Here is a 24977-nt window from a genome sequence, read left to right as displayed (position 1 = left end):
GAACGGCACACCGCGGAGGAATGACTGATTTCCCGACGATCCACTACCGGGGGGATCAAGTCACCCGTTGTGGGGAGAGCAAGCCAGGTCGGGTCTCGGAGCACCCGCTAATCCCCCCCACTTTTGCTCACGTGGTTTCTTCCAACACCGTCTTAAAGGGGCAGTGACCCAGCCAGGCCACGGCTCTTAAAGAGACAGAAGGCCGACTGTGCAGACATTCCTGTGGGAGCCAGGTGAGAATTCCGGTTGGCAGGCTTGTGCTTTCAAAGCGAGAGTGTGTTCGGGGACGTCCCCGACACGGCGAGAGCGGAAGGCTTGAGTGGACGAGAAAATAGAGGAGTGCGGGCCATCGGAGCATTTAAAGTACCGACGGGAGGCGGAGTTTCTGGAGTGTCTGGGGTAAGCGGGAAACCGAGGGGGAGGAGTCCCCGGGGTCGGGGGAGGAGTCTCGGACCCCAGAGCCCGGAGCTCGGCTCCAGACGGAGTGGGGGGTTAGTGGGTCGCGTGAGACCCGAGGGTGTGGACTTAGTGTCCTGAGCGGGAAGTGATCCCCACCGCTCCGGGGGAGGCAGAGGTGCAGCTGGCCGACCCCTCCTCGCCCCGCGGCCCAAGTAAACAGCTGCACGTGGACGCGGGGTTTGGGGGACGCGCCCACGCCCCTTCCCAGCAGTCCTGCAGCGCGTGGGGCGGCGGGTGGAGCCGCGGGACGGCGGCGAGACAGGGTGACCCGACTGCATTCCTGGCCGGTGTGTCAGCGTCGCGTCCCGCCCCCTCTGCGGAGATTTCGGAGACTCCCCCAGAACTGGGATGCTCCCCCTTCTCCTGCGGCTTTCGGGAACGCAGAGGGGGCCAAGGAGACAGGGGAGGGTTCCTTCGGCCCGGGATCCCCAGGCTGTGTGTCCTCCCCGCGCGTGGGCTGGACTCTCTGGGGCTCGCCCTTTGAGGGCTCCAAGACTCCAGTTCCCAGAGGACCCGAGGTGGCCGGAGGGGGACTTGGCTCGGGGTTGCTGCTGGGGGTTGTAGTCCAGCCTGTTGCTAGGCACGCCAGTAAAGCGCCAACGCGGGTTTTTGTGCTGTTTTGTTTTGTTTTTGAGACATGGTCTTCCTGTGTAGCCCAAGGTGGCCTCTAACGCGCAGAGATGCCCCTGCCTCTGACCTCCCGAGTGCTAAGATTAAAGGCCCCTTACTTTTATTTTTATTTTATGTAGACAGGTAAGCCGGGGCTCGGGTCCTTTTCTCGCCATAGTATTGGGTCGTGTGACTTTCTCCCCGCCTGGGAAACGGAGCCTGGAGAGTGGGGAAGGGCTCAGGAGTTCTTCCCCTGCACCCGCAGTGAAGTGGGGGTCTGGACTCCTGTGCATTTCCCCGCCAGGGCGCCCTCGATCTTCTGGTCCTCGCTCTTGCTGTCTGTGAAATGGATCGCGCCTGACTCCAAAAGGGAATGTCCCAGGCTGCGCCCCGCCCCTCCGGGACTACAAATCCCAGGGTGCTCGAGGCGACCGCAGCTCTCCCTCCCCTGCGGGACACGCCCCCCTCCAGTCAGAGTCACGTCGTCTAACCTGTTCCCCGGCGACTGCCCCGCCCCGTCCTCCGCTCCCCGCCGCTGGAGCCGGAGCCGGAGCCCGAGGAAAAGCCCCCCGGTGCCAGGATCTGCCCCGGACGCGTGAGTTCCACCCCACCTGGGGTCTGCCACCCTAGAACCTGACACCGCGTCCCTGGGAGCACTTGGTGGGACTTCGGACCTTAAGTCCCGGGGCAAAATGTGGGGCGCTCACGCCTGGGTCCCTGGAAAGAGGCATCTGGGGTGCCGGCTTCACCGGGCATATGGATGGGGTCTCGGACTCCTGAGATCGTAGGAGTACTCGGAGCCTTTAGTCCTGGGGAGCCACTGGAGCTGGAATTCTTGAATACTTTAATTGGGGGACTCTTGGAAGTGTGTCGGGGGGATGTCGGGGGTCTCGGGTCTCTGACTTTTGGGTAGATGTGGGAGGTTAGGACGTTCTAGGAGGGTTGGGCGCCCGGGCGCCCTCCAGCTGCCTTCAGCACCGAGCCACTAGGTCTTTGCGTCAAATAGTGCCACTGGTAGTGGGGTAGTGGATTCTGGTTTTTGGAAAGGGTGGGACGAGCACGGAGCGGGGGGTGGGGGTGGGGGACGGGACGGGACGTGGGTCCCTCTGAGGCTGTGTCCCGGCGCTACACCCTACTTTCTGGTTTTGGGGTGGGGGCAGGGGATGAGAAACCGGGGCAGCTCTTCTGTGCCGCTGAGCGAATCCCCAACATGTCATTAACCGGGGCGTCAGACCTGCCTAACCAGAGCAGGCACATCCGACCCAAGGCGCCCCCTAGCGGAGACGGGGGTCGGACCTCTTGTTGCCCCACTGGGGTGGGAAATAACTGGGGTTTGCTGAGGTCATTGTAGAGCCCAGGCTAGAATAACAGGACCGCGGCGCGGGGCTGGATCCGGGAGGCTTGTGTGACCGCGTACTGCTGCATTTACACAGAACGAAAGGGGTAAACCGAGGCTGGTGGGCCATACAGGCAGCTGAGTTTGCGATCTCCTTCCCTCCTTGACAGCTGTCTGTGGAAAGAATTCCTTCACTCCCACCAGATTCTTCTAATTGGCCTTCTTCCTCCCGGGGTGGGGTTCCTCCCTCTGACCCAGAGGTGAGAAATGTCACCTCACTTCCATCTGTCTGACCTGAGGTATTGTGGGAGATAAGGGAGGGATGGAGGCTAATTCTGGAGGTGTCTGTCTGTCCTTGAGCCTGGGAGAGGGCAGGAGCAGGCAGGCGATTCCCTCTGTCTCTCCACCTCTGGGCCCTTACGTGGTGTGTGTGTGTGTGTGTGTGTGTGTGTGTGTGTGTTTAGAAGCCCAGTGGGGGGACAAGGATCTGAAGAGGGAGAGTTAATGCCTGGAAGGACACCCGCTGACAGCCTGAAATGAAATTAATAATAGTCCCAGCTGCCAGCACAGTCCTGCCGGGTTCAGGTCGGGATGGATCTCCCCGTCCACAGAAGCATTTGGCAAGCTCCCAAAGGCAGGAACACCGAGTTCCTCCTTCAGAGCAGTTGTTGACTCCTCCCTAGCATTGGGGAAACTGAGGCTGGCAAACACACACCACCCACACCCTGGGATCTTGCCAGTTTCTGTCTGGAATCTTCCAGGGTTCTCACCCTGCCGGAGCCCTGCATTCCTGGGGGAATCACTGTTGCCGGTGGGAAGTTTAGGGTTCTGTGGTCCAAAACTCAGGCAGTTGGGACCACTGGCAACAGAGCCAGGGCTCTTAGAATCGCAGAAAGAAGGGGTTGTTGGCATGTGGGCTCGGAGGGTAGACCGCTCCTCCAGCATGCAGGAATCCCCGGGGTTCGGTCCCCAGAACTGAATAAACCAGATTGTCATGTTACACGCCAGGATTTCCAGCACTGGGAGGTGGAGGCAGGAGGATTGGAAGTTTAAGTATACCATGGATGCCGGGTCGGGGTGGCACACACGCCTTTCAATCCCAGCACTAGGGAGGCAGCGGCAGGCATATCTCTGGGTTCGAGGCCAGCTTGGTCTACAGAGTGAGTTCCAGGACAGCTCAGAGTACACTGAGAAACAAAAAAACAAACAAACAAAACGAGAACCACTGTGGGGCGTGGTGGTACTTTTAATCCTAGCACTAGGGAGGCAGGGAAAGGCAGATCTCTGAATTCCAGGTCAGCCTGGTCTACATAGATCCAGACAAGCCAGGGCTATGTAAACAAACCAACCAACCAAGAGCCCTCACAGAAGAGTCTCTGGAAGAATCTACGGCGCCTGGGTTTTTGTCCCTGCCTCTGAGCCTGCCTGTGTGCGATTGATCCCCCTGGCCTCAGAGACTGAACCCAAGTCATGTGCGAGCTACATAAGCCACTCTCTCGCTGGGAGCTGAAGTTCAGCTCTTGTTTGTTGGAGACAGTGTCGCTTATGTAGCCCTGGGTGGCCTTGAACTAGAGATCCTCCTGCCTCAGTGTCCTGAGTGCTCATCTGTGTTACCCTAGAGAACCATGGAGGAAGGCTGGTAGAATAACAGTACAGGATGCGAGACATTCGGTCCTTAAATTGCACTGTTGTAAACACTGTATAATTTAGGTCCTCCGACGCTCACACCTCCTCTGGGTGAAGGCATTAATCCCCCCAAACACACACACACACACACACACACACACACACACACACACGCACACGCACGCGCGCGCACACACGCACGCACAGAGTACACATGAGGAAACCGAGGGGGAAAGAAGATGTCACAATAACTAGCTCAAGGCCGAGGCTTAGCTAGGGGAAGTCCCTAGCCCATTCCACAGAGGCAAACATCAAGTCTGACCCGGCTAGAGTGGAGGATTACACTTTGGGTGTTCCCAACCCATCCCGATCCGTGACCTGGATCCCACTGACTCCTTCAGGAAGCCCAATGAGATCCTTCAACTCTGAGAGCCTGGCTGGGGTGCAGAGGAGGCCGGGCAAGGTCTTGAGACCTAAGGGTGGAGCAGAGATGGGAGCCTGTTGAAGGGGAAGCTAGAATTGGAGAGGAGCCCAAGGAAGAAGACCTGAGGGTGGAGGGCAGGGACAGGAGCCTGGGAACAGAGGCTCTGCTTCCCCTGGCTCGCCCCGCTCCCTGGCCCCGGGGAGCTGTGCACCTGCCCGGGCCCGCCTTGCATTCCCCGAGCCTGAGCTCAGCCCTTGGGCCCGCGGGGGACGCGCGCCCTCTGGCGGTCGAAGTGTTCCTGCCACCCACAACCGCGCTGGGAACAGCTTTGCCCTCAGAACCAGAAATGAGGGTCTTACAGTTGATAATGGTGCATTTGCCAAAAGATCCTCTTCCTCTCGGATACTGGGAACTGAATTCCTCCTGTCCTCTGGAAGAACAGGCACGTGCCTGCTGAGCCATGTCTCGGCCCTCTGTGCACACATGAGTGCCGGTGCCTACAGAGGTCGAGGCCGCAGCTGGAGCTGGTATGTGCTGCTGGGAACTGGAACTCTGGTCCTCCATACTCTCAAGGGCGGAGCCATCGCTCCAGCCTGGAGACCAGGTCTTTTCCGCTCTGGTTGGCCTGACCATGAGATGTAAACAAGCCTGGCTATCTTCAGACCTCTGCCTTTGAAAGCTGGTGTTACAGGCGTGTGCCACCATGCCCAGCCCTTTATTTAAACTTTGATTTTGAGATAGGGTTGCCCAGGCTGGCCCCTTCAATGTACTCTGCTGCCCAGACAGACCTTGAGCTCTTCCTCAGCCTCCTAAGTAAGCTGGGATTACAGGTGTGTGCGGCCAGGCCTGACTGTACTGTCTGTCTACTTCCCGAGGCTTGATTCCTCTCGAGCCTCCTGTCTAGATAGATCTCTGCACTGGTCCAGTGAGGTAACCCATTTATCTTTGTTTTACAAGTTAAGCAACTGAGGAACTCTTCTCGGGGCCTTCCAGAGTTCACCTCTCCATCTCTGGTTTCTGGCTTGTGGTGGATTCCAGGAGAGTGCAATTCTGGGACAGACAGACAGACTGCACAGCAGGAAAACTAGAAATTGTGGGCAAAACAAATCAATTCTAGAATGTTCAAGAGATAGAATCTTGGCGTGGATCCTAATTTTTCTACTAGGGATTGAACTTGGGGCCTCACCAATGATAGTCAGAGCTCCACTATTGAGCCACACCCCAGCCCCTCACTGGGGGATTCTAGGCAGGGGCTCTACCACTGAGCCACACCTCCAGTCCCTCACTGGGGGATTCTAGGCAGGGGCTCTACCACTGAGCCACACCCCAGCCCCTCACTGGGGGATTCTAGGCAGGGGCTCTACCACTGAGCCACACCCCCAGCCCCTCACTGGGGGATTCTAGGCAGGGGCTCCACCACTGAGCCACACCCCAGCCCCTCACTGGGGGATTCTAGGCAGGGGCTCTACCACTGAGCCACACCTCCAGTCCCTCACTGGGGGATTCTAGGCAGGGGCTCTACCACTGAGCCACACCCCCAGACCCTCACTGGGGGATTCTAGGCAGGGGCTCCACCACTGAGCCACACCCCAGCCCCCAACTGAGGGATTCTAGGCAGGGGCTCTGCCACTGAGCCACACCCCAGCCCCTCACTGGGGAATTCTAGGCAGAGGCTCTACCACTGAGCCACACCCCCAGTCCCTCACTGGGGAATTCTAGGCAGGGGCTCTACCACTGAGCTAGATCCCCATTTCCAGTTCAGAAATTTCTCTCAGTAGACACTTAAGCTTTCAGGTCCATCTTTGTAGAGCTTCCCCATCTCAGAGTTCTTACCGGGTGGGGTGATGCTCTCTGCAGCTCCAGCCACAGAGAGGCAGGAGGAACCATTAGTAAGGTTCCTGGACAGTCTGGGCTACACAGTGAGACCAAATACAACATCAAGTTTCAGAATGGAGCCCTCTTTGAGATCAGAAGGGCCTTTCGGAATACTTAGTTTAAGTCCTCCTGCCTGTGAGGATCTCAGGAGTCAGGGAGTCTCTGGCCCAAGGAGTGGAGAGAACTCAAGGTCACGCATGCTCAGATGAGCCACCAGCCCCAACAGGTTCTGTTCCTCGTGGCTTCCCAGGCAGAGGCCGGTGTCAACATGTCCCAGCTGGCCCCACGGCCTACACCTTTACCGCCAAAGCTGAAAGGTGACAGGGCTGGCGGGCGTGGCGGCTGTCATGGGGATAAAGATGGCTGGTGTAACCGGTTCCCAGCGGCCTAGCTTCCTCCTGCTGGCTGGTGACCACAGCTGCCTCTCTGGCCCTGGCCAGCCCCCTGTCCCTCTCTTAACAATGGACCAGTGTGAACAGGGGATCTTGTAGACAGTGGCAGTGATGTTCCCGCCCCTGGCTATCCTGGATCTCACTCTGTAACTCAGGCTGGCCTCCAACTCAGAGATGCGCCTGCCTCTGCCTCCCCAGTGCTGGAATTAAAGGCACGCGCTACCACTGCCCGGCTGATTTATTTCATTTTTAAGTATGTGTATGTCTGTTGGTATGTGCACATGAGTGCAGGTGCCCTCTGAGGCTGGAGAGGTTGTTGGATTCCTTGGCGCTGGAGTTCCAGGCAGCTGTGGGCCGCTCCACATGAGTGCTGGGAACTGAACTCAGGCTCCTTGAAACCGTAGGAAGTGCCCAGAGCTGCTGAGCAATCCTACCCCAGGTTTCTTTCTTTTCTTACCTTTTATTTCTTCTTTTTGCTTTTTGCTGAGCCAGGGTCTTGTATCTTCTAGGCTAACCTCCAACTTGCCGAGTAGCCAAGGCTGAGTCTTAACTCATGATCCCTGCACCTCCCAAGTGCTGGGATGAAGGGGTGCACCACAGACGTGGCCTTGGCGCCAAGCTGTCTGAGTTGTATTTTCTTGCTTCTTAGCAAGAAGGCTTTTTGTGTGTATGCTGCTGTGTATGGAGTATGTATGTGTGCTCCTGTGGGGGGGGGGTGTCTCTGTGTGTGATGTGGTAGTGTATAGTGTTTCTGTGTGTGGAGTATGTTGCTATGTATCTGTGTTGGTGTGTCCTTGCACATGGAAGCCCGGGGTCAATATCACATACCCTCCGCCTTATGTGTGGTTGTTTTTCTAGATTTATTTCTTTTGTTTTATGTGTATGAGTGTTTTGCATGCATGCATGTCTGTGCACCATGTGTGTGCCTGATGCCCATGGAGGCCAGAAGAAGGTGTTGGATCCTCTGGAACTGGAGTTACAGATGGTTGTGAGCTGCCATGTGGGTTCTGGGAATCCAACCTCTTGACCTCTGACCCATCTCTCCATCCCCCACCTTAGTTTTTGAGACAGGGTCTCTTTCTGAATAGATTTGGCAAGAGTAGCTAAGCAGCCACTGCTTGTCTCTGCTTCCTGTAGCTGGCACTCCCAGCATGCACCTGCACTCCCAGCATGCACCTGCTCTCTCAGAGTTTTACCGGGGTGCTGAGGGCTGACCTCAGTTCTTCATGCTTACACAGAAAGGCCTGCACCAACTGAGCCAGCTCTCCCAAAGCCTTTAACCCAGGTTAGCTTCTCACTTGTGTAGCTTTCCTACTAGCATGCGCTACCACAATTGGTTGAGGGGTTTTTGTTTTTTTTTTTTTTTTTTTTAAGGCAGGACTCACTCTGTAGCCCAGGCTAGACTGAATGCATTCTGTAGCCCAGGCTGGTCTGGAGCTAGAAATCCTTTACAACTGCCTCCTGAGAGCTAACATTACAGGTGAATGACACATGCCTGCCTCATGACTATTGTTTAGAGGTGGAGCGGGAGCTATGGATGTGGCTCAGTTGGTCACGTGCATACGTAATGTGCATGAAGCCCTGGGTCCATTCCCAGTACCACACAATCCACTTGGTGCTCCAGGCCTATAATCTCATCACTCAAGGTGTAGAGGCAGGAGGATCAGAAGTTTGAGATCAACCTAAATTAAATACAGGCTTTAGACCAGCCTGGGCTACATGAGATCCTGTTCCAAACAACAACAGCAAAAACAGGTTGGGGAGATGGCTCAGAAGTTAAGAGCACTTGTTGCTATTGCAGAGGACCCAGGTTCAGTTCCCAGCACCCATGTGGTGGTTCACAACTATTTGTGACTATATTTCTAGGGGATCTGACACCCACTTCTGATCACTGTGGACTCCAAGCATGCAGACATGTAGAGTAGACACTCCTACACATAAAATAAATAATCTAAAAATGAACAAAACAAAAACCAAACAACAACAAACTTATTGTGCAGGTACAGGCCTGTAGTCCAAAAGTCCCAGAAGCCAAGGCAAGCTAAAGATTGTGAGTTTGAAGCCTATGTAGTTTTAGGCTACATAAAGTTTCCCAGGCCACCCTGAATACTTAAAAAGACCCTGTGTCAACATGAAAAGTAAAATGATGGCTGGGGGTGTGGCTCAGTGGTGGAGCCCCTGCCTAGAATCCCCCAGTGAGGGGCTAGGGGTGTGGCTCAGTGGTAGAGCCCCTTTCTAGAATCCCCCAGTGAGGGGCTGGGGTGTGGCTGAGTGGTAGAGCCCCTGCCTAGAATCCCCCAGTGAGGGGCTGGGGGTGTGGCTCAGTGGTAGAGCCCCTGCCTAGAATCCCCCGGTGAGGGGCTGGGGTGTGACTCAATGGTAGAGCCCCTGCCTAGAATCCCCCGGTGAGGGGCTGGGGGTGTGGCTCAGTGGTGAAGCCCCTGTCTAGAATCCCCCAGTGAGGGGCTGGGGGTGTGGCTCAGTGGTAGAGCCCCTGCCTAGCATGTATGTGGCACCTTCTTTAATCCTCATTACAGCAATAAACAAAACAAAACAAAAATCAACAACAAAACATCTGGTGGTATCTCCTGATTCCTAGTAAACATTCATTAAAGTAACAGTTATTTCAGCCTCAGTTCAATATCACATGATAGGCGATGGAAAGAGTCTTTGTCCCAAACTTTTTGTTTTGGTTTGGTTTTTTGTTTTTCAAGATAGGGTTTCTCTGTGAAACAGTTCTGGCTGTCCTGGAACTCACTCTGTGGACCAGGCTAGCCTCGAACTCACAGAGATCCGCCTGCTTCTGCCTTTCCAGTGCTGGGATTAAAGGCGTGCACCACCACTGCCTGGCTATCCCAAACTTTTCTAGAATGGCTTCGGACTTCAATGTAGCTTATGGACGTGGACAGAGTTTTGAAGGAATTGGTATTTTGGAGACTTCATGGCTGTTGAGAGTCCCGGCTTCCCTGAGGGTGGGGCCTGGAGGGGCGAGGCCTGAAGGGTCTGAGCAAGTTCTCCATCCAGGCAGGCACCCTGCTCCGGCCGGCACCATGGACAGCGAAGCATTCCAGAATGCGAGGGATCTTCTGGATCTGAACTTCCAGTGTGAGCTGGGGGCAGGGGCAGATGGGCGGGGCCCGGCAAGGGGCGGGGCGGGGCGGAGGGGGCGCGGTCCTGACCTCCGCTCCCACCCACCCAGCGCTGGCCATGAAGCACATGGATCTGAAACAGATGGAGCTGGACACCGCGGCCGCCAAAGTGGACGAACTGACCAAGCAGTTAGAGTCCCTGTGGTCAGACTCGCCAGCGCCTCCTGGCCCACAGGCTGGAGTTCCCCCTAGGGTGAGCTTGGTGACCCCCAAAGCCAGCTGCTCTCCATGCCCCAGGGAAGGCTTGAGTTTGTAAGGGTGTGCAGGTTGTGAGGTATGCAAGGCCATCTAGAAGAGAGGCGTGGAGAGCAGGCTGGTAATCCCTGCACTAGGGAAACTAAGGCAGAAGGATCAATTCAGTGCCAGCCTCTCTACTTGGTAGTGAGTTCAAGGAGGCTGGCTAAATTGGTAAAATGTTTGCCTAGCATGAATGAAGGTCTGGGTCTGTCTCCCATACCGTATAAAATCAAGGCTTGCGGCACACACCTGTTATACTGGAGAGGCCGAGGCAGGAAGATAAGGAATTCACCGCCACCCTCAGCTACATGGAGACCTCCAGGCTAGCCTGAGTTTCGTGAGAGAACCTGTCTCAAAAATAATTTGTTTGTTTGGTTTTGGTTTTTTTTCAAGACAGGGTTTCTCTGTGTAGCTTTGTGCCTTTCCTGGAACTCACTTGGTAGCCCAGGCTGGCCTCGAACTCATAGAGATCCGCCTGGCTCTGCCTCCCGAGTGCTGGGATTAAAGGCGTGCGCCACCACCGCCTGGCTGGTTTTGGTTTTTTTTCAAGACAGGGTTTCTCTGTGTAGTTTTGGTGCCTGTCCTGGGTCTCACTCTGTAGCCTAGGCTGGCCTTGAACTCACAGAGATTCGCCTGGCTCTGCCTCTCAGTGCTGGGATTAAAAGCGTGCGCCACCACCGCCCAGCATTATTTATTATTTTTTAAGACAGAGTCTCGCCAGGGCAGTGGTGGCACACGCCTTTAATTCCAGCACTCGGGAGGCAGAGGCGGGCGGATCTCTGTGAGTTCAAGTCCAGCCTGGACTACAGAGTGAGTTCCAGGAAAGGCAGAAAGCTATACAGAGAAACCCTGTCTCAGAAAAACCAAAAAAAAAAAAAAAAAAAAAAAAAAAAAAAAAAAGAAAAAAAAGACAGAGTCTCAGTATGTAGCCCTAGCTAGCGTGGAACTCACAGAGATCCACCTGCAAATGCTGGAATTAACGGTGTGAGCCTGCCCACTCCCCAACCCAACCCAACCCCCGACACGCAGGCAGGCAGGCAGAGACACGGTTTCTGTGTACAATCCAGACTGTCCTGGAACTCATGCTGTAGACCAGGCTAGCCTCAAACTCAGAGATCCACTGCCTCTGCTTCCCAAGTGCTGGGATTAATGTGGGGGAAAAAAAAAGTGAAAACTCACATGAAGCAAAAGGCCTTTTCTTAAGTCATAGAAGAAAGCCAGTAACAAGCTAGACCCCCCTCGTGCCCAGGCTTGCCCACACTCCGTACCTCGTGCTCGAAGTCAGCAGGCCCAATCTGAGTCTCTGCATTGACTTTGCATCACCTACGCTGATCTCCCCCACTGACCCCCTGTTGTCCCCTCTGACTCTTCCATGCCCGACTTCCCCACAGATGTCCCGGTACAGCACCAGCCCCATCCCGGAGCATTTTGGTAGCAGAGGGTCCCCCCAGAAGACATCCACCGATGGCACAGAGGCCCGTTTTGGACGCTCGGAGAGTGCCCCGTCCCTGCACCCCTACAGCCCTCTGTCCCCCAAGGGCCGGCCGTCCTCCCCGCGCACCCCCATCTACCTGCAGCCCGATGCCTACAGCAGCCTGGAGCGCGCGCCATCGCCCAGACCCCGCGCCTTTGACGGGGCGGGCAGTCCCCATGGCCGGGCGCCGTCCCCGCGGCCGGTGACTGGCTCACTGCGCCAGCCGGGCCCTCCGACGCCCTTCGACTACCTGGGCCGCTCAGGGTCCCCCCGGGGCAGCCCTCTAGCCGAGGGGCCCCAAGCCTTCTTCCCAGAACGGGGACCTTCCCCACGGCCACCCGCGGCAGGCTATGACGCACCGGCTGCGTTCGGGAGCCCCCTGCTGGGCGCGGGTGGCAGCGCCTTCGCCCCGCCGCTCCGCGCACAAGGTGCACAGGGACCCGCTCTCAGGGAGGTTGGCCGGGTCTAGTCTATGCTTACACCCTCACTCACGCCCCCCCCCCGTCCCCCCAGACGACCTGACGCTGCGCCGGAGGCCCCCGAAAGCCTGGAACGAGTCTGACTTAGACGTAGCTTATGAGAAAAAGCCGTCACAGACAGCGAGCTATGAACGTGAGTGACAGAGTATGGGGTGACCTGGAGGAGGGGTCTGGGGTCCATCCTAACGATGTGTGTTTTGCAGGGCTGGATGTCTTCACGCGGCCTGCCTCTCCGGGCCTGCAGCTCTTACCCTGGAGAGAGAGCAGCCTGGATGGGCTGGGGGGCAGTGGCAAGGTGAGGGGCAGGTGGGCAGCACAGATGTGAAGGTGGAGGGTCCGTGCGTGCGTGCGTGCGTGCGTGCGTGCGTGTGTTCTATAGTCCACACTGGTCTTACAGTCAAGGCAGTCCTCCTGCCCCAGCCTCTCCTGTTGGGACCACTGGTGTGGGCCATCACAGACACGTTCTTGCCTTTCCCTCACCCCCTTGCCCCGAACCTAAGTTCCTTCCTCTCCCCTTTCTCTCTCCCCCGCCGCAGGACAACATCACCAGCGCCACATTGCCACGCAATTACAAGGTGTCCCCTCTGGCCACCGACAGGCGTTCTGACATCGGCAGTTACCGCCGCTCTATGGGCTCGGCAGGGCCCTCAGGCACTTTGCCCCGCAGCTGGCAGCCCGTCAGCCGCATCCCCATGCCCCCCTCCAGCCCCCAGCCCCGCAACACACTGCGCCAGCGTCCCATCCCCCTCAGCATGATCTTTAAGCTCCAGAATGCTTTCTGGGAACATGGAGCCAGCAGGGCCGTGCTCCCGGGATCCCCCATCTTCTCCCGAGCACCCCCACCTAAGCTGCCTCCCCAGCCACCACCTCAGCCACCCCCCCAGCCCCAGCCTCAGGTGCCCCCCCAGTCCCAGGCCCAGCCTCAGACTCCGGCACCTCAACAGACTTGGCCTCCCGTGAATGAAGGTGAGTCAGCTGAAGGGGTCCCCAGCACAAATGATGGGGACCAGAGCAGCTGGGCAGCCAGGGCAGCCAAGCCTGAGTCCAGACACTGTCCCTGCAGAGAGCCGGGCCAGATAAACCTGGAATGCACACAGGAGCCAGGGTTACATGGTGGTTGAGCCAAGTCCCATGCTGGGAAGCTCGGGGCACGCACTTTAATAACCTCTCTGAACCTTGTGTGCCCTGAGTGTGAAAGCTGAATCCTGAGGAAGCCCTATCTTTTGGGACATGGTACTAAAGCCATATCAAGTCTTGAAAATAAGGCCCAGTGCACAGTAAGTGCAGGTTGCCCTGTGAAAAAAGCGTCGCAGTGTTTACCTTGTAGGTTTGTGCCAGACATTGCGATGGTGGATAAAGACCAGTTTAATGTTTTCACCTGCTTCTGAAGCACCGCTGTGGAGGGAGGTGATGTAAAACAGAGAGAAGAGACCCTGGGACACCAGGGTTCTGCTCTGGAATTTTCTGCATAAGATGTTAGGGAGTGAAATTCTTAGGATCCTAGAAAACCAAGTTTATTGTGGGAGTGCAGATTCCAGCTGTGTGACTTGGGGCAAGTGACTTTCCCTTTCTGAGCCTCAGATTCCTTTCTGTAAAATGGAGATGATCACTCATCTCCACAATGTAGAAGGGTGATGGATATGTAGGGCCGAGGTGTTAGTTCAGTGCATAGAATGTCTATCATCTGCCCTGGGTTCAATGCTCAGCACCATAAATAAATAAATCTGGCATATAGATGCTCAATAAATAGGGGATACCATAACATTATATTATGTACAGCCCAGGCAAAGTGTAGTCTAGAGAGGTCACACCGCGCAGGAGCTGGTTACATCCTGGAAGTTACAGATCTTGGGGAACTCCTGGTTACTCTTCCTCTGATGGGGCTCTTGTTCTTTCCAGGCCTCCTCAAACCCCCTGCCGAGCTGGAGCCAGAGCCAGAGCTAGAGGGGCTACTGGCTCCCGTGCTGGAGGCCGGGGACACAGATGAAGGCACCGTCACTCGGCCTCTCAGCCCGACCAGGCTACAGCCAGCGTTGCCGCCCGAGGCACAGACGGTGCCTGAGCTGGAGGAGGTGGCCCGAGTGCTGGCAGAGATTCCTCGGCCCCTCAAGCGCAGAGGCTCCATGGAGCAGAGTCCTGCTGTGGCCCTGCCCCCCACCCACAAGAAACAATACCAACTGATCATCAACAGACTGTTCCATCGGCATGGTGGCCCAGGGCCTGGCGGGCCTGAGCCAGAGCTGTCCACAATCACAGAGGGATCTGAGGCCAGGGCAGGGCCCCCTGCTCCCGCCCCACCAGCTCCCATCCCACCCCCAGCCCCACCCCAGACCAGTCTTCCAGAGCAGCCTCAGAGCATGGTAAGTCACTGGAGGACAGGACGGTGTGTGCTCATCTCTGATACAGTTACTTTAACAAAAAAGTCTTCACCATATAGTGGTTTAAATGAAACCTAGTGTTGCACCCACGCTATCCCCTGGCTACACCACATCCATTGAGATTAGCCTGACTTCATGACCCAAGATGGCACCCACCTTGCTGCAATGGAGCCTGGGAAATATAGTCTTTTGTATAGATAGGGCTGGGCTCAGGGAAAAAGGGAGAGACTGGATAGATGGAGGGGTGACCTGGCACCTTGGCTTCATTTGTCTATGTCTTACCCCCAGCATTCTTTCATGAATCTCAATTTTATACCTGTGGTTGATGTGAGTTTTCAGTGTGACCATGGTTTTATCTGAGACCTGGAGACAAGACAGTCTATGGTGCCTACTTTTTCTGGGCATCTGCTCTGTTTCCTTATGAAGTAAGAGTCTCTGGTCCCCAAGACTTTGGTCATCAAGGTTTGTGTGCACCAACTGCAGAGTTTTCCATCTGTCCCCATGCCACTTATTCAGCTGTACATCCTAGGGCCAGGCACTTAGCCACTCTGTGTCTATGAAATGAGGGTAAGAATAGCAATGGCCAACTGATAGGTTTGCCGTGAGGATTGACTGCTTCCTGGGATGTAACTGTGACCCTCCCATTGTTAACACTGACCCAGGAATTCATTGGTGCTGTTTTGTTTATTGTCATTGTGTGTATAATATTATTAGCAATAGCAAGTCCAGGAAAGATATTTTTGGCTCAGTTTGAGGGTACAGCCCATTGTGGCAGGGAAAGGGTAGCAGCAGGAACAGAAGGCAGCTGGTTACCTTGTCTCCACAGTCAAGACACAGACAGATACATGCTGGTGGTTTTGGCTCTCTTCTCCTTATTCAGTCTAGGACCCTGGCCCATAGAATGGTGGCACCAATCCAGGCGGGCCCACCTTAATTAACCCAATCTAGATACTCCTTTGCAGACCTAGCCAGAGATTTCTTTCCATGGTGATTCTACATGTGTTATTTTTAATCTGTTTTTGGTGAGGTTTTTTTTTTTTAATGTTTTTTTTTTTTTTTTTTTTTTTTTTTTTTTGGAGACAAGGTTTCTCTGTGTAGCTTTGGAGCCTTCCTGGAACTCACTCTGTAGCCCAGGCTGACCTCGAACTCACAGAGATCCGCCTGCCTCTGCCTCCCGAGTGCTGGGGTTAAAGGTGTGTGCCACCACCGCCCGGCTATTTTTTGGTTTTACGAGACAAGGTTTCCCTGTGTAGCCTGGACTGTCCTGGAACTTACTATGTAGACCAGGCTGGCCTTAAACTCACAGAGATCTGCCTACCTCTACCCCCTGAGTGCTGGGATTTGAGGTGTTGTAAATCAAAATTAACAATCACAGTAGTTTTGTAGAATTTTTTTTTTGTTTCTTTGTTTTGTTTTGTTTTGTTTTAAAAAAAAAAAGGTTTCACTATATAGCCCACGTTGTCCTTGAAGATCTTGATCTTCTCCTCCTCTTCTTCTTCTTCATTTTTCAAGATAGGGTTTCTCTGTGCAGCCTTGGCTGTCCTGGAACTCTTTCTGTAAACCAAGCTGGCCTCAAACTCACAGAGAACCTCCTTCCTCTGCCTGGCTGGCGAGTGCTGGGATCAAAGGTGTGTGCCGCCACCACCTGGCTCTAAGCTGTCCTTTAACTCACTGCCATCCTCCTGCCTCAACCACACAAGTGCTGAGATTATGGACATGCACTACCACGCCTGTCTTGCAGAAGTAATTGCAGTAGACCACCTACTCCATGCCTTCCTAGCTTGCTCTAAGCTCTCAGGCTTCCAGATTCCAAAGTCATAGGGTGACCTGGTAGTTGTAAAGGAACAATGTACAATGTACAAGGGCATGGCCAGCCCTCCCCACCCTCACACCTCGCTGCCCGGTGTGAATCCTCCTGACCCGGTGTATGCCTTGGGTCTGTTTTTCCCACTGAGATGTGGGTGGGCAAGTCTCACTGAAGCCCCGTCCTGTCCTGCAGGAGATGCGCTCAGTCCTCCGCAAAGTGGGCTCCCCGCGCAAGGCCCGGCGTGCGCGCCTCAACCCGTTGGTGCTGCTGTTGGACGCGGCGCTGACTGGGGAGCTGGAGGTGGTGCAGCAGGCCGTGAAGGAGGTGAGGTGTCCCCCCCATCCGCACCCCAGGTGATAGTATAAGGAGAGCCGAGGTGACGGGCGGTGCTGAGTCGTCCTCTCCCTGTTCCCAGATGAATGACCCGAGCCAGCCCAACGAGGAGGGCATCACCGCTCTGCACAATGCCATCTGCGGCGCCAACTACCCCATCGTGGACTTCCTCATCGCTGCGGGCGCCAACGTCAACTCCCCTGACAGCCACGGCTGGTGAGTCCTCCAGGCGTCCCTGCTGGGAGGTGGGAGGGGCCTTGGCGCGCGCACTGGCGCACTGGCGGTAGGGTGGCGGTAGGGTGGCGCAGCGGGCTGGGACCTCCCTCTCACTCACCCTTCTGCCGCCAGGACACCCCTGCATTGTGCGGCGTCATGTAACGACACGGCCATCTGTACCGCACTGGTGCAGCACGGCGCGGCCATCTTTGCCACCACGCTCAGTGACGGCGCCACTGCCATCGAAAAGTGCGACCCTTACCGAGAGGGCTACGCGGACTGCGCCACCTACCTGGCAGGTGCGAGCGAGGCTGTGCCTGAGGTGCGGGTGGAGGGTGGGCGCTGGGCGACCCTCGTGGCAGATGCACGTTGATGGGCGGGGACTTGGGAGCTGCACGCAGCTCGCCTGCATTCCACCTGAGGGGCGAGCCGTCAAGATGCCAAATAAACCATCCCGCTGCCGTGGCCCCGCACACTTGTGACCCCAGCGCTAGGGAGGCAGAGGCAGGTAGAGCTCTGTGAGCTGAAGGCTAGCCTGGTCTAAGGAAGGGCAGTATGGCACCCTGACCAGACTGCTTTGAAGTCATTTAGAGGCTGGGACACTTGTAGATGTGACTGCGTTCACATCAGGTGTCTCCAGCGACCAGGCTGAATTGCGTGAGTGGGGACGGTCAAGATAGATTGCACCAGAGGCTTGCGTATCCTCTCTCATGGTGTCGGAGGTTGGCATTAGGGGTCGAGGAGCCGAAGGATTTTACATTGTATGGGGTGGGGATGGGGGCCAGGCATGCAGACCCATTCCTAAGGCTGGAGGATTGTAGTCGGAGACCAGCTGGAGTTCTAGAAGGAACCTGTCTCAAAAAAGGGAGTGGGGTGTGGATGGCAACCGTCTACAACTCCATATGACACTCCTGTACAGACGTACCTGCAGGCAAAATACCAACGCACATAAAATAAAAAGTAAATACATTTAAAAGCAGGGTGTGTGTGTGTGTGTGTGTGTGTGTGTGTGTGTGTGTGTGTGTAGCTCAGCTGGTAGAGTACTTGTCTAGCATGATTGAGGTTCTGGGTTCACGTCCCCGGTACTGCACACACTGGCTGTGGTGGGCCACACCTGTAATACCGCAGCTTGAGAGGTGGAGCCAGAAAGACCAAAAGTTCAGGGTGGTCCTTGGCTGTATGCCTACTTTGAGGCCAGCCTGGGCTACATTTGACACTGCCTATCTTTAAAGAGGGAGGTGAGGGCCTGGAGAGATCACTCAGCAGTTAAGAGTATTGAGTTCAGTTCCCCGCACTGCCGTGGCGGCTCACAACCGGCTCTCTCTGTCCTTCCGTGGCATCTGATGCCCTCTTCTGGTGTGCAGATGTACATGCAGACAAAACACCCGTCTATGGGTTGGGGATTTAGCTCAGTGGTAGAGTGCTTGCCTGGCAAGCTCAAGGCCCTGGGTTCGGTCCCCAGTTCCAGAAAAAACAAACAAACAAACAAAAACAAACACAAAAACCACCCATCTACATAAAATGCATAAATAAGCAAATCTTAACCCCCCCCCCAAAAAAAAGGAGACAGCACCAGCTGTTGGCTCTGAGTGAAGGTAGCTTGCCCGTTTTGACACACCAAGAGTCCTCTAATGTCAGAGCCCCTCACTCCCCCCACAGGCAGAGGCGCGGACAGCTTTCCCCGTGGCTCACCCCGGCTGCAGCAGGGGCCGTGCTGGTCCTCCGGGTGGCTCTGTTCCTGGGCCCTGGCCTGACTGCCGCGTTCTTCATATGTTTCCAGACGTGGAGCAAAGCATGGGGCTGATGCACAGTGGCGTCGTGTATGCGCTCTGGGACTACAGCGCCGAGTTTGGGGACGAGCTGTCCTTCCGGGAGGGCGAGTCGGTCACGGTGCTTCGGAGGGACGGGCCAGAGGAGACCGACTGGTGGTGGGCGGCGCTGCATGGCCAGGAGGGCTATGTGCCACGCAACTACTTTGGGGTGAGTCCGGAGGGGACCCGGTGGGAGCCCGCTATGAGTGGGTTTGGCCAGGCTGCTCTGGGGAAAGAGGAGCCAGGCCAGATGCTAACCTTTCCTGTTATCCCAGTACTTTGGAGGCTGAGGCATGGGAATTGCTAAGAGTTCAAGGCCAACCTGGGCTACATAGTAAGTTTTAGGTCAGCCTAGGCTACAAATGGGCCTCCCCCCCCCTCCACTGTCTCTGTCACATCTCCACACACACATACACACAGAATGGAAGAATCCATTATTGGGTGTGCCGTGGTACGGGTCAAGGGTTTCCCTTTCGCTCAGGAAAGCGGACGGCAGCCGCGTGCGGGTTCCCCCACGTCTTCCTGCTCCTTGTAGGGGTGTGGCTGGTGGTTAGATGGCAGCCTCTCTTCCTGCGGCTGGGAGAAGCAGGGCTGGGTTCCTGGGGTCTGACCGTCCCCTCCCCTCAGCTCTTCCCTAGGGTGAAGTCTCAGAGGAGCAAAATCTAGCAGGAATGAAGGACGGTTGTCGAGGAGAAAAGTGCAAGCCAGCCTGCCTTCCACCCGGACCGTCCCGATCCGTCAGCTGCTGCGTTTACCTGCGCCCGAATCTCCAGGGGGGGCAGCCCGCACCGGAAGTTCTCGGTTCCCCCAGAGGCTCCAGGGAGGGCAGCCCCAGACCTTCGATTAGGAAGCCGTCTTAGGCATTGGGGTGAGGTGGGGCTGAGGACCTTTGTGGGCAGGAGACCCCATACACACACTTGCCAAATCAGATCTGGTTCAAACAGCCGCCTGCCGCCAGCAGGCAAGCCGCGTATTGTTACAGCTGAGCCCGGGAGGGTGACGCACCCCGTCATTCCTCTCGGAGTCCTTTCCTCTCGGAGTCCTTTCCTCCCGGAGTCCTCCCAGCAGCCCCCATTCCTCCCAGCAGCCTTGGGGCCTGGGTGAGGTGCATGGCTCCTCAGTAGGATGTCTGCCCCCCCTCCCCAACCAAGTGCCTTCACACCCGTGTGGCTTAAGGTTTATAACGACACGGGCAACTGTTTCCTTTATGAATAAAGGTAGTTTGCACAGAAATGAGCATCGTTTTGACTCTGTCCGACGCCAAGAATGCTGCCTGTGCTGGCTAGTTTTTGTCAACCTGACAAACCTAGACACGATACTTCTCACAGAGTGTCGGTCACACGTAAGTCCAATGTTTTTATTTTACTCTTAGTTGTTTGAGACAGTGTCTCACACTATGGCTCTCACTGGCCCGGGTCTTGCTATGTAGATCAGGGTAGCCTCGAGCCTGCTTCTTCCTTTCAAGTGTTGGCACTAAAGATGAAAGCTACCATACCCAGCTTTTTGTTTGGTTTTGTTTTTTGTTTTTCAAGACAGGGTTTCCCTGAGTAGCTTTGCGCCTTTCATGGAACTCATTCTGTAGCCCAGGCTGGCCTCGAACTCACAGGGATCCGCCTGGCTCTGCCTCCCGAGTGCTGGGATTAAAGGAGTGTGCAAACATCTCCTGCTCATGTCCAGCTTTTTAAAAGATTTGAGACAAGGCCGGGCGGTGGTGGCGCACGCCTTCAATCCCAGCACTCGGGAGGCAGAGGCAGGTGGATCTTTGTGAGTTTGAGGCCAGCCTGGGCTAACAAGTGAGTTCCAGGAAAGGCGCAAAGCTACACAGAGAAACCCTGTCTCGAAAAATAAAAAAAATAAAAAAATCTATTGGCAAACTGAATCCAAGAACACATCAAAAATATTATCAACCATGACCAAGTAGGTTTCATCCCAGGGATGCAAGGATGGTTCAACATACGAAAATCTGTCAATGTAATCCACCATATAAACAAACTGAACAAATAAAAAACCACACGATCATCTCATTAGATGCTGAAAAAGCCTTTGACAAAATCCAACACCCCTTCATGATAAAGGTCCTAGAGAGATCAGGAATACAAGGAACATTCCTAAACATAATAAAGGTGATTTACAGCAAGCAAGCCAACAGTCAACATCAAATAAATGGAGAGAAACGCAAAGCGATTCCATTAAAATCAGGAACAAGACAAGGCTGTCTACTCTCCCCATATTTATTCAATATGGGGAAATCTACTTGAAGTTCTAGCTAGAACAATAAGATAACAAAAGGAGATCAAGGGGATACAAATTGGAAAGGAAGAAGTCAAACTTTCACTATTTGCAGATGATATGATAGTATACATAAGTGACCCCAAAAACTCTACCAGGGAACTCCTTCAGCTGATAAACTCCTTCAGTAAAGTGGCAGGATACAAGATCAACTCAAAAAAAAATCAGTAGCCCTCCTATACACAAATGATAAAAGGGCTGAGAAAGAAGTCAGAGAAACATCACCCTTTACAATAGCCACAAAGAATATAAAATACCTTGGGATAACACTAACTAAACAAGTGAAAGACCTTTTTGATAAATCTCTAAAGAAAGAAATTGAAGCCGGGCGTTGGTGGCGCACGCCTTTAATCCCAGCACTCGGGAGGCAGAGGCAGGTGGATCTCTGTGAGTTCGAGGCCAGCCTGGGCTACCAAGTGAGCTCCAGGAAAGGCGCAAAGCTACACAGAGAAACCCTGTCTCGAAAAATAAAAAAAAAAAAAAAAAAAAAGAAAGAAATTGAAGAAGATATCAGAAAATGGAAGGATCTCCCAAGCTCATGGATAGATAGGATTAACATAGTAAAAATGGCAATCTTACCAAAAGCAATCTACAGATTCAATGCAAGCCCTGTCAAAATCCCAACACAATTCTTTACAGACTTGGAAAGAACAATACTCAACTTCATATGGAAAAATGAAAGACCCAGGATAGCCAAAAGAATCCTGTATAATAAAGCAACCTCTGGAGGCATCACCATCCCTGACCTCAAGCTCTACTATAGAGCTATAGTAATAAAAACAGCTTGGTATTGGTACAAAAACCGACACATGGATCAATGGAATCGAATTGAAGACACTGATATTAATCCACGCACATATGAACACCTGATTTTTGACAAAGAAGTCAAAACTATACAATGGAAAAAAGAAAGCATCTTCAACAAATGGTGCTGGCATAACTGGATGTCAATATGTAAAAGATTACAAATAGATCCATATCTGTCACCATGCACAAAACTCAAGTCCAAGTGGATCAAATACCTCAACATAAATCCAATTATGCTGAACTTGATAGAAGAGAAAGTAGGAAGTACTCTTGAATGCATTGGCACCGGAGACCACTTCCTAAATATAACACCAACAGCACAGACACTGAGCACAACAACTGAGAAGCTTTTGTAGGGCAAAAGACATGATCAATAAGACAAAAAGACAGCCTACAGAATGGGAAAAGATCTTCACCAACCCCACATCTGACAGAGGACTGATCTCCAAAGTATATAAAGAACTCCAGAAACTAGACATCAAAATACTGAACAATTCAATTAAAAAATGGGCTAAAGAGCTAAACAGAGAATTCTCAAAAGAAGAATTTCAAATGGCTGAAAGGCATTTAAGGAAATGCTCAACATCCTTAGTCATCAGAGAAATGCAAATCAAAACAACTCTGAGATACCACCTTACACCTGTCAGAATGGCTATGATCAAAAACACTAATGACAGTCAATGTTGGAGAGGATGTGGAGCAAGGGGAACACTCCTCCACTGTTGGTGGGGATGCAAACTTGTACAACCACTGTAGAAATCAGTATGGCGAATTCTCAGAAAATTGGGAAACAATCTACCTCAAGACCCAGCCATACCACTCTTGGGCATATACCCAAGGAATGCTCAGTCATATCACAAAGATACATGCTCAGCTATGTTCATAGCAGCACTATTTGTAATAGTGAGAACCTGGAAACAACCTAGATGCCTGTCAACTGAAGAATGGATAAGAAAATGTGGTACATATACACAATGGAGTACTACTCAGCAGAGAAAAACAATGACAGCATGAAATTTGCAGGCAAATGGATGGAACTAGAAAATATCATCCTGAGTGAGGTAACCCAGACTCAGAAAGACAAACATGGTATGTACTCACTCATAAGTGGATTCTAGATATAAAGCAAAGAACAATCAGACTGCAACCCACAGAACCAGGGAGGCTACATAGCAGGGGGGACCCTAGGATGACTGTGGCTTATAATAAGTTTTGGTTTTACTCAATCACTGGGCAAGCCTCAATGAAACATTTCACTATTAGGATAAGAATTTGTACTGTATCAAGCTGATAATAGAAAAATAAATAAATAAATAAATAAATAAAATGAAGAAAAAAAGATTTAAAAAAAGAAAGAACTGTGTGAAATCTCAGCCGGGGCAGTGGTGGTGCATGCCTTATTCCCAGCACTCAGGAGGCAGAGGCAGACGGATCTCTGTGAGTTCGAGGTCAGCCTGGGCTACCAAGTGAGTTCCAGGAAAGGTGAAATGTTACACAGAGAAACCCTGTCTCGAAAAACCAAAAAAAAAAAAAAAAAAAAAAAAAAAAACTGTGTGAAATCTCAAACCAAGGGGCAAGTTTCTTCACTGACTGGCGTGTGTGTGTGTGTGTGTGTGTGTGTGTGTGTGTGTGTGTGTGTGTGTGTGTTTTATTTGGGAACTTGGAGGAGGTTAGAGAAATCCTCATTTAGAAGATGGTATCTATGAGCTGACAGGATGGCTCAGCATGTACACATACTCACCACGCCCAGAACCCCTGGGTTCAGTCCCCAGGATCTGCACAGTGGAAGGAAAAAAACTCCTGTAAGTTGTTCTCTGACATGCACAGCGCATGTCCAGGCAGCTAATAAAGAAAAGAAAAGGGGCTGAAGCGATGGCTCAGTGGTTGAGAGTACTGTTGCTCTCACAGACGATCTGGATTTGGTTTCCAGCACCCATATAGTGGCTCACAGCCCTCCAAAGCTCTAGTACCAGGGGATCCGATTCCTTCTTCTGACCTCCAAGGGCACCAAACATAACATAACATGCATGCAGCCAAACACTATTACACATAAAACAATTAATTAGAAAGAAAAAGAAGCTAGCCAGGCATTATAGCGCACATTTTAATCTCAGCACTGGGGAGGCAGAGGCAGGTGGATCTCTGTGAGTTTGAGGCCTGCCTGGGCTACAGAGTGAGTTCCAGGACAGCCAGCGCTAAGAAAGAAAGAAAGAAAAGAAAAGGTGACGTGTGAGCAAGGGGTCTGAGTGACTTGGGGACATCAAGTGAAGTAGCATTCCAGGGAGGAGCAATACCAGACTGCATTTCCTGCCCTGTCGTCCCAGTCCTCAGGAGTCTAAGGTGAATGAATCACAAGACTGAGCTACATAGCAAGCTCCAGGCCAGCTTGGGCTACATATTGAGACTGTCAACAGAGTGGGATGGGATGGAGGTGGGGGCCTTGTGAGATGACCCTGAGTTCACGTCCCACATATGGTGCAAGGTACAGTACTGACTTCTCAGGCTTCCTCTCCCCTCAGCGTGTGCTCTTCTACATGCTCTACCTTGGACACATACCCACATTATAAAAAAATAAAATGTGCGGGCGGCGATGGTGGCGCACACCTTTAATCCCAGCACTCAGGAGGCAAAAGCTGGTGGATCTCTGAGTTCGAGGCCAGCCAGGAATACACAGAGAAATCCTATCTCAAAAAAACCAAAATAAATAAATAAATAATAAAACGTGATTAAAAGGAGGCACTGAGGGAGATAGGTCAGTTGGTAAAGTGTTTTTGTTTGTTTGTTTGCTTGCTTTTTGTGTATGTATGTATTGGTGGTGGCAGACTGGTTTTTTTCTTTCTTGAGACAATGTTCTCATATAGCCTAGACTAGCCTATAGGAGATTTATAGCAGCCAAGGATGAATTTTCTGCCTCTGCCTCCAGAGTGTGTCTGTGCACCTGAGTGCACAGAGGTGCGGGATCTCTTGGAGCTGGCATGACAGGTGATTGTAAGTTGCCCGATGTGGGAGACTGGGAACCCAACCGATCTTGGGAGTCCTCTCCAAGATCAGAAAGTTCTCTTAACCGCTGAGCGGTCCCTCCAGCCCCTTAATGAATTTTTAAAAAACACGTAATAGAGTGGGGGCTCAAATAAATGGGAGAAGCTGATTTTAGGTTTCTTGTGTTAAGTCTGGACACCAGTATTTTAATAAATCCGTGTTTGTCGGGCACAACTAAACCATTGTAACTGAAGGGCTCCTCAGGGCCTCCAATTTCTCTGTTTCTCCCCTAAATTC

At 53.2% G+C, this 24977-nt stretch overlaps 1 protein-coding gene across 4 annotated transcripts; it reads left to right on the top strand.

Annotated features, from left to right (window-relative positions):
* Positions 1 to 314: 314 nt before the first annotated feature.
* Ppp1r13l (protein phosphatase 1 regulatory subunit 13 like) lies at positions 315 to 19841 on the top strand. Of its 4 annotated transcripts, none has more exons than XM_037201722.1 (13): positions 315 to 399; positions 9746 to 9826; positions 9921 to 10063; positions 11499 to 12009; positions 12095 to 12193; positions 12264 to 12355; positions 12597 to 13026; positions 13960 to 14420; positions 16438 to 16569; positions 16661 to 16794; positions 16927 to 17093; positions 18575 to 18774; positions 19233 to 19841. In XM_037201722.1, exons 2-13 carry the CDS (start codon positions 9772 to 9774, stop codon positions 19269 to 19271), a joined length of 2463 nt encoding a protein of 820 aa, XP_037057617.1. In that variant the 5' UTR covers positions 315 to 399; positions 9746 to 9771; the 3' UTR covers positions 19272 to 19841. The 4 variants fall into 4 exon arrangements, with proteins under 4 accessions (XP_037057617.1, XP_037057611.1, XP_028749643.1 ...); XM_037201716.1 differs by lacking the exon at positions 315 to 399 and adding an exon at positions 1568 to 1663; XM_028893810.2 differs by lacking the exon at positions 315 to 399 and adding an exon at positions 1584 to 1663 and having other exon boundaries at positions 9750 to 9826.
* The last annotated feature ends 5136 nt before the right edge of the window (positions 19842 to 24977 follow it).

Source organism: Peromyscus leucopus, chromosome 1 (assembly GCF_004664715.2).
Source record: "Peromyscus leucopus breed LL Stock chromosome 1, UCI_PerLeu_2.1, whole genome shotgun sequence".
In the NCBI taxonomy this organism is placed as follows: Eukaryota; Metazoa; Chordata; class Mammalia; order Rodentia; family Cricetidae; genus Peromyscus; species Peromyscus leucopus.
The sequence above is the reverse complement of the archived record's forward strand: the minus strand, read 5'-3'. Positions and strand labels throughout refer to the sequence as shown.

Excerpts from the sequence above, each read along its gene's own strand:
- Ppp1r13l (XM_037201722.1), top strand. The coding sequence starts at position 9,772 with ATGGACAGCGAAGCATTCCAGAATGCGAGGGATCTTCTGGATCTGAAC. Across the intron at positions 9,827-9,920 it reads TCTGGATCTGAACTTCCAGT|CGCTGGCCATGAAGCACATG; the intron begins GTGAGCTGGGGG and ends CCACCCACCCAG. Across the intron at positions 16,570-16,660 it reads TGCAGCAGGCCGTGAAGGAG|ATGAATGACCCGAGCCAGCC; the intron begins GTGAGGTGTCCC and ends CCCTGTTCCCAG.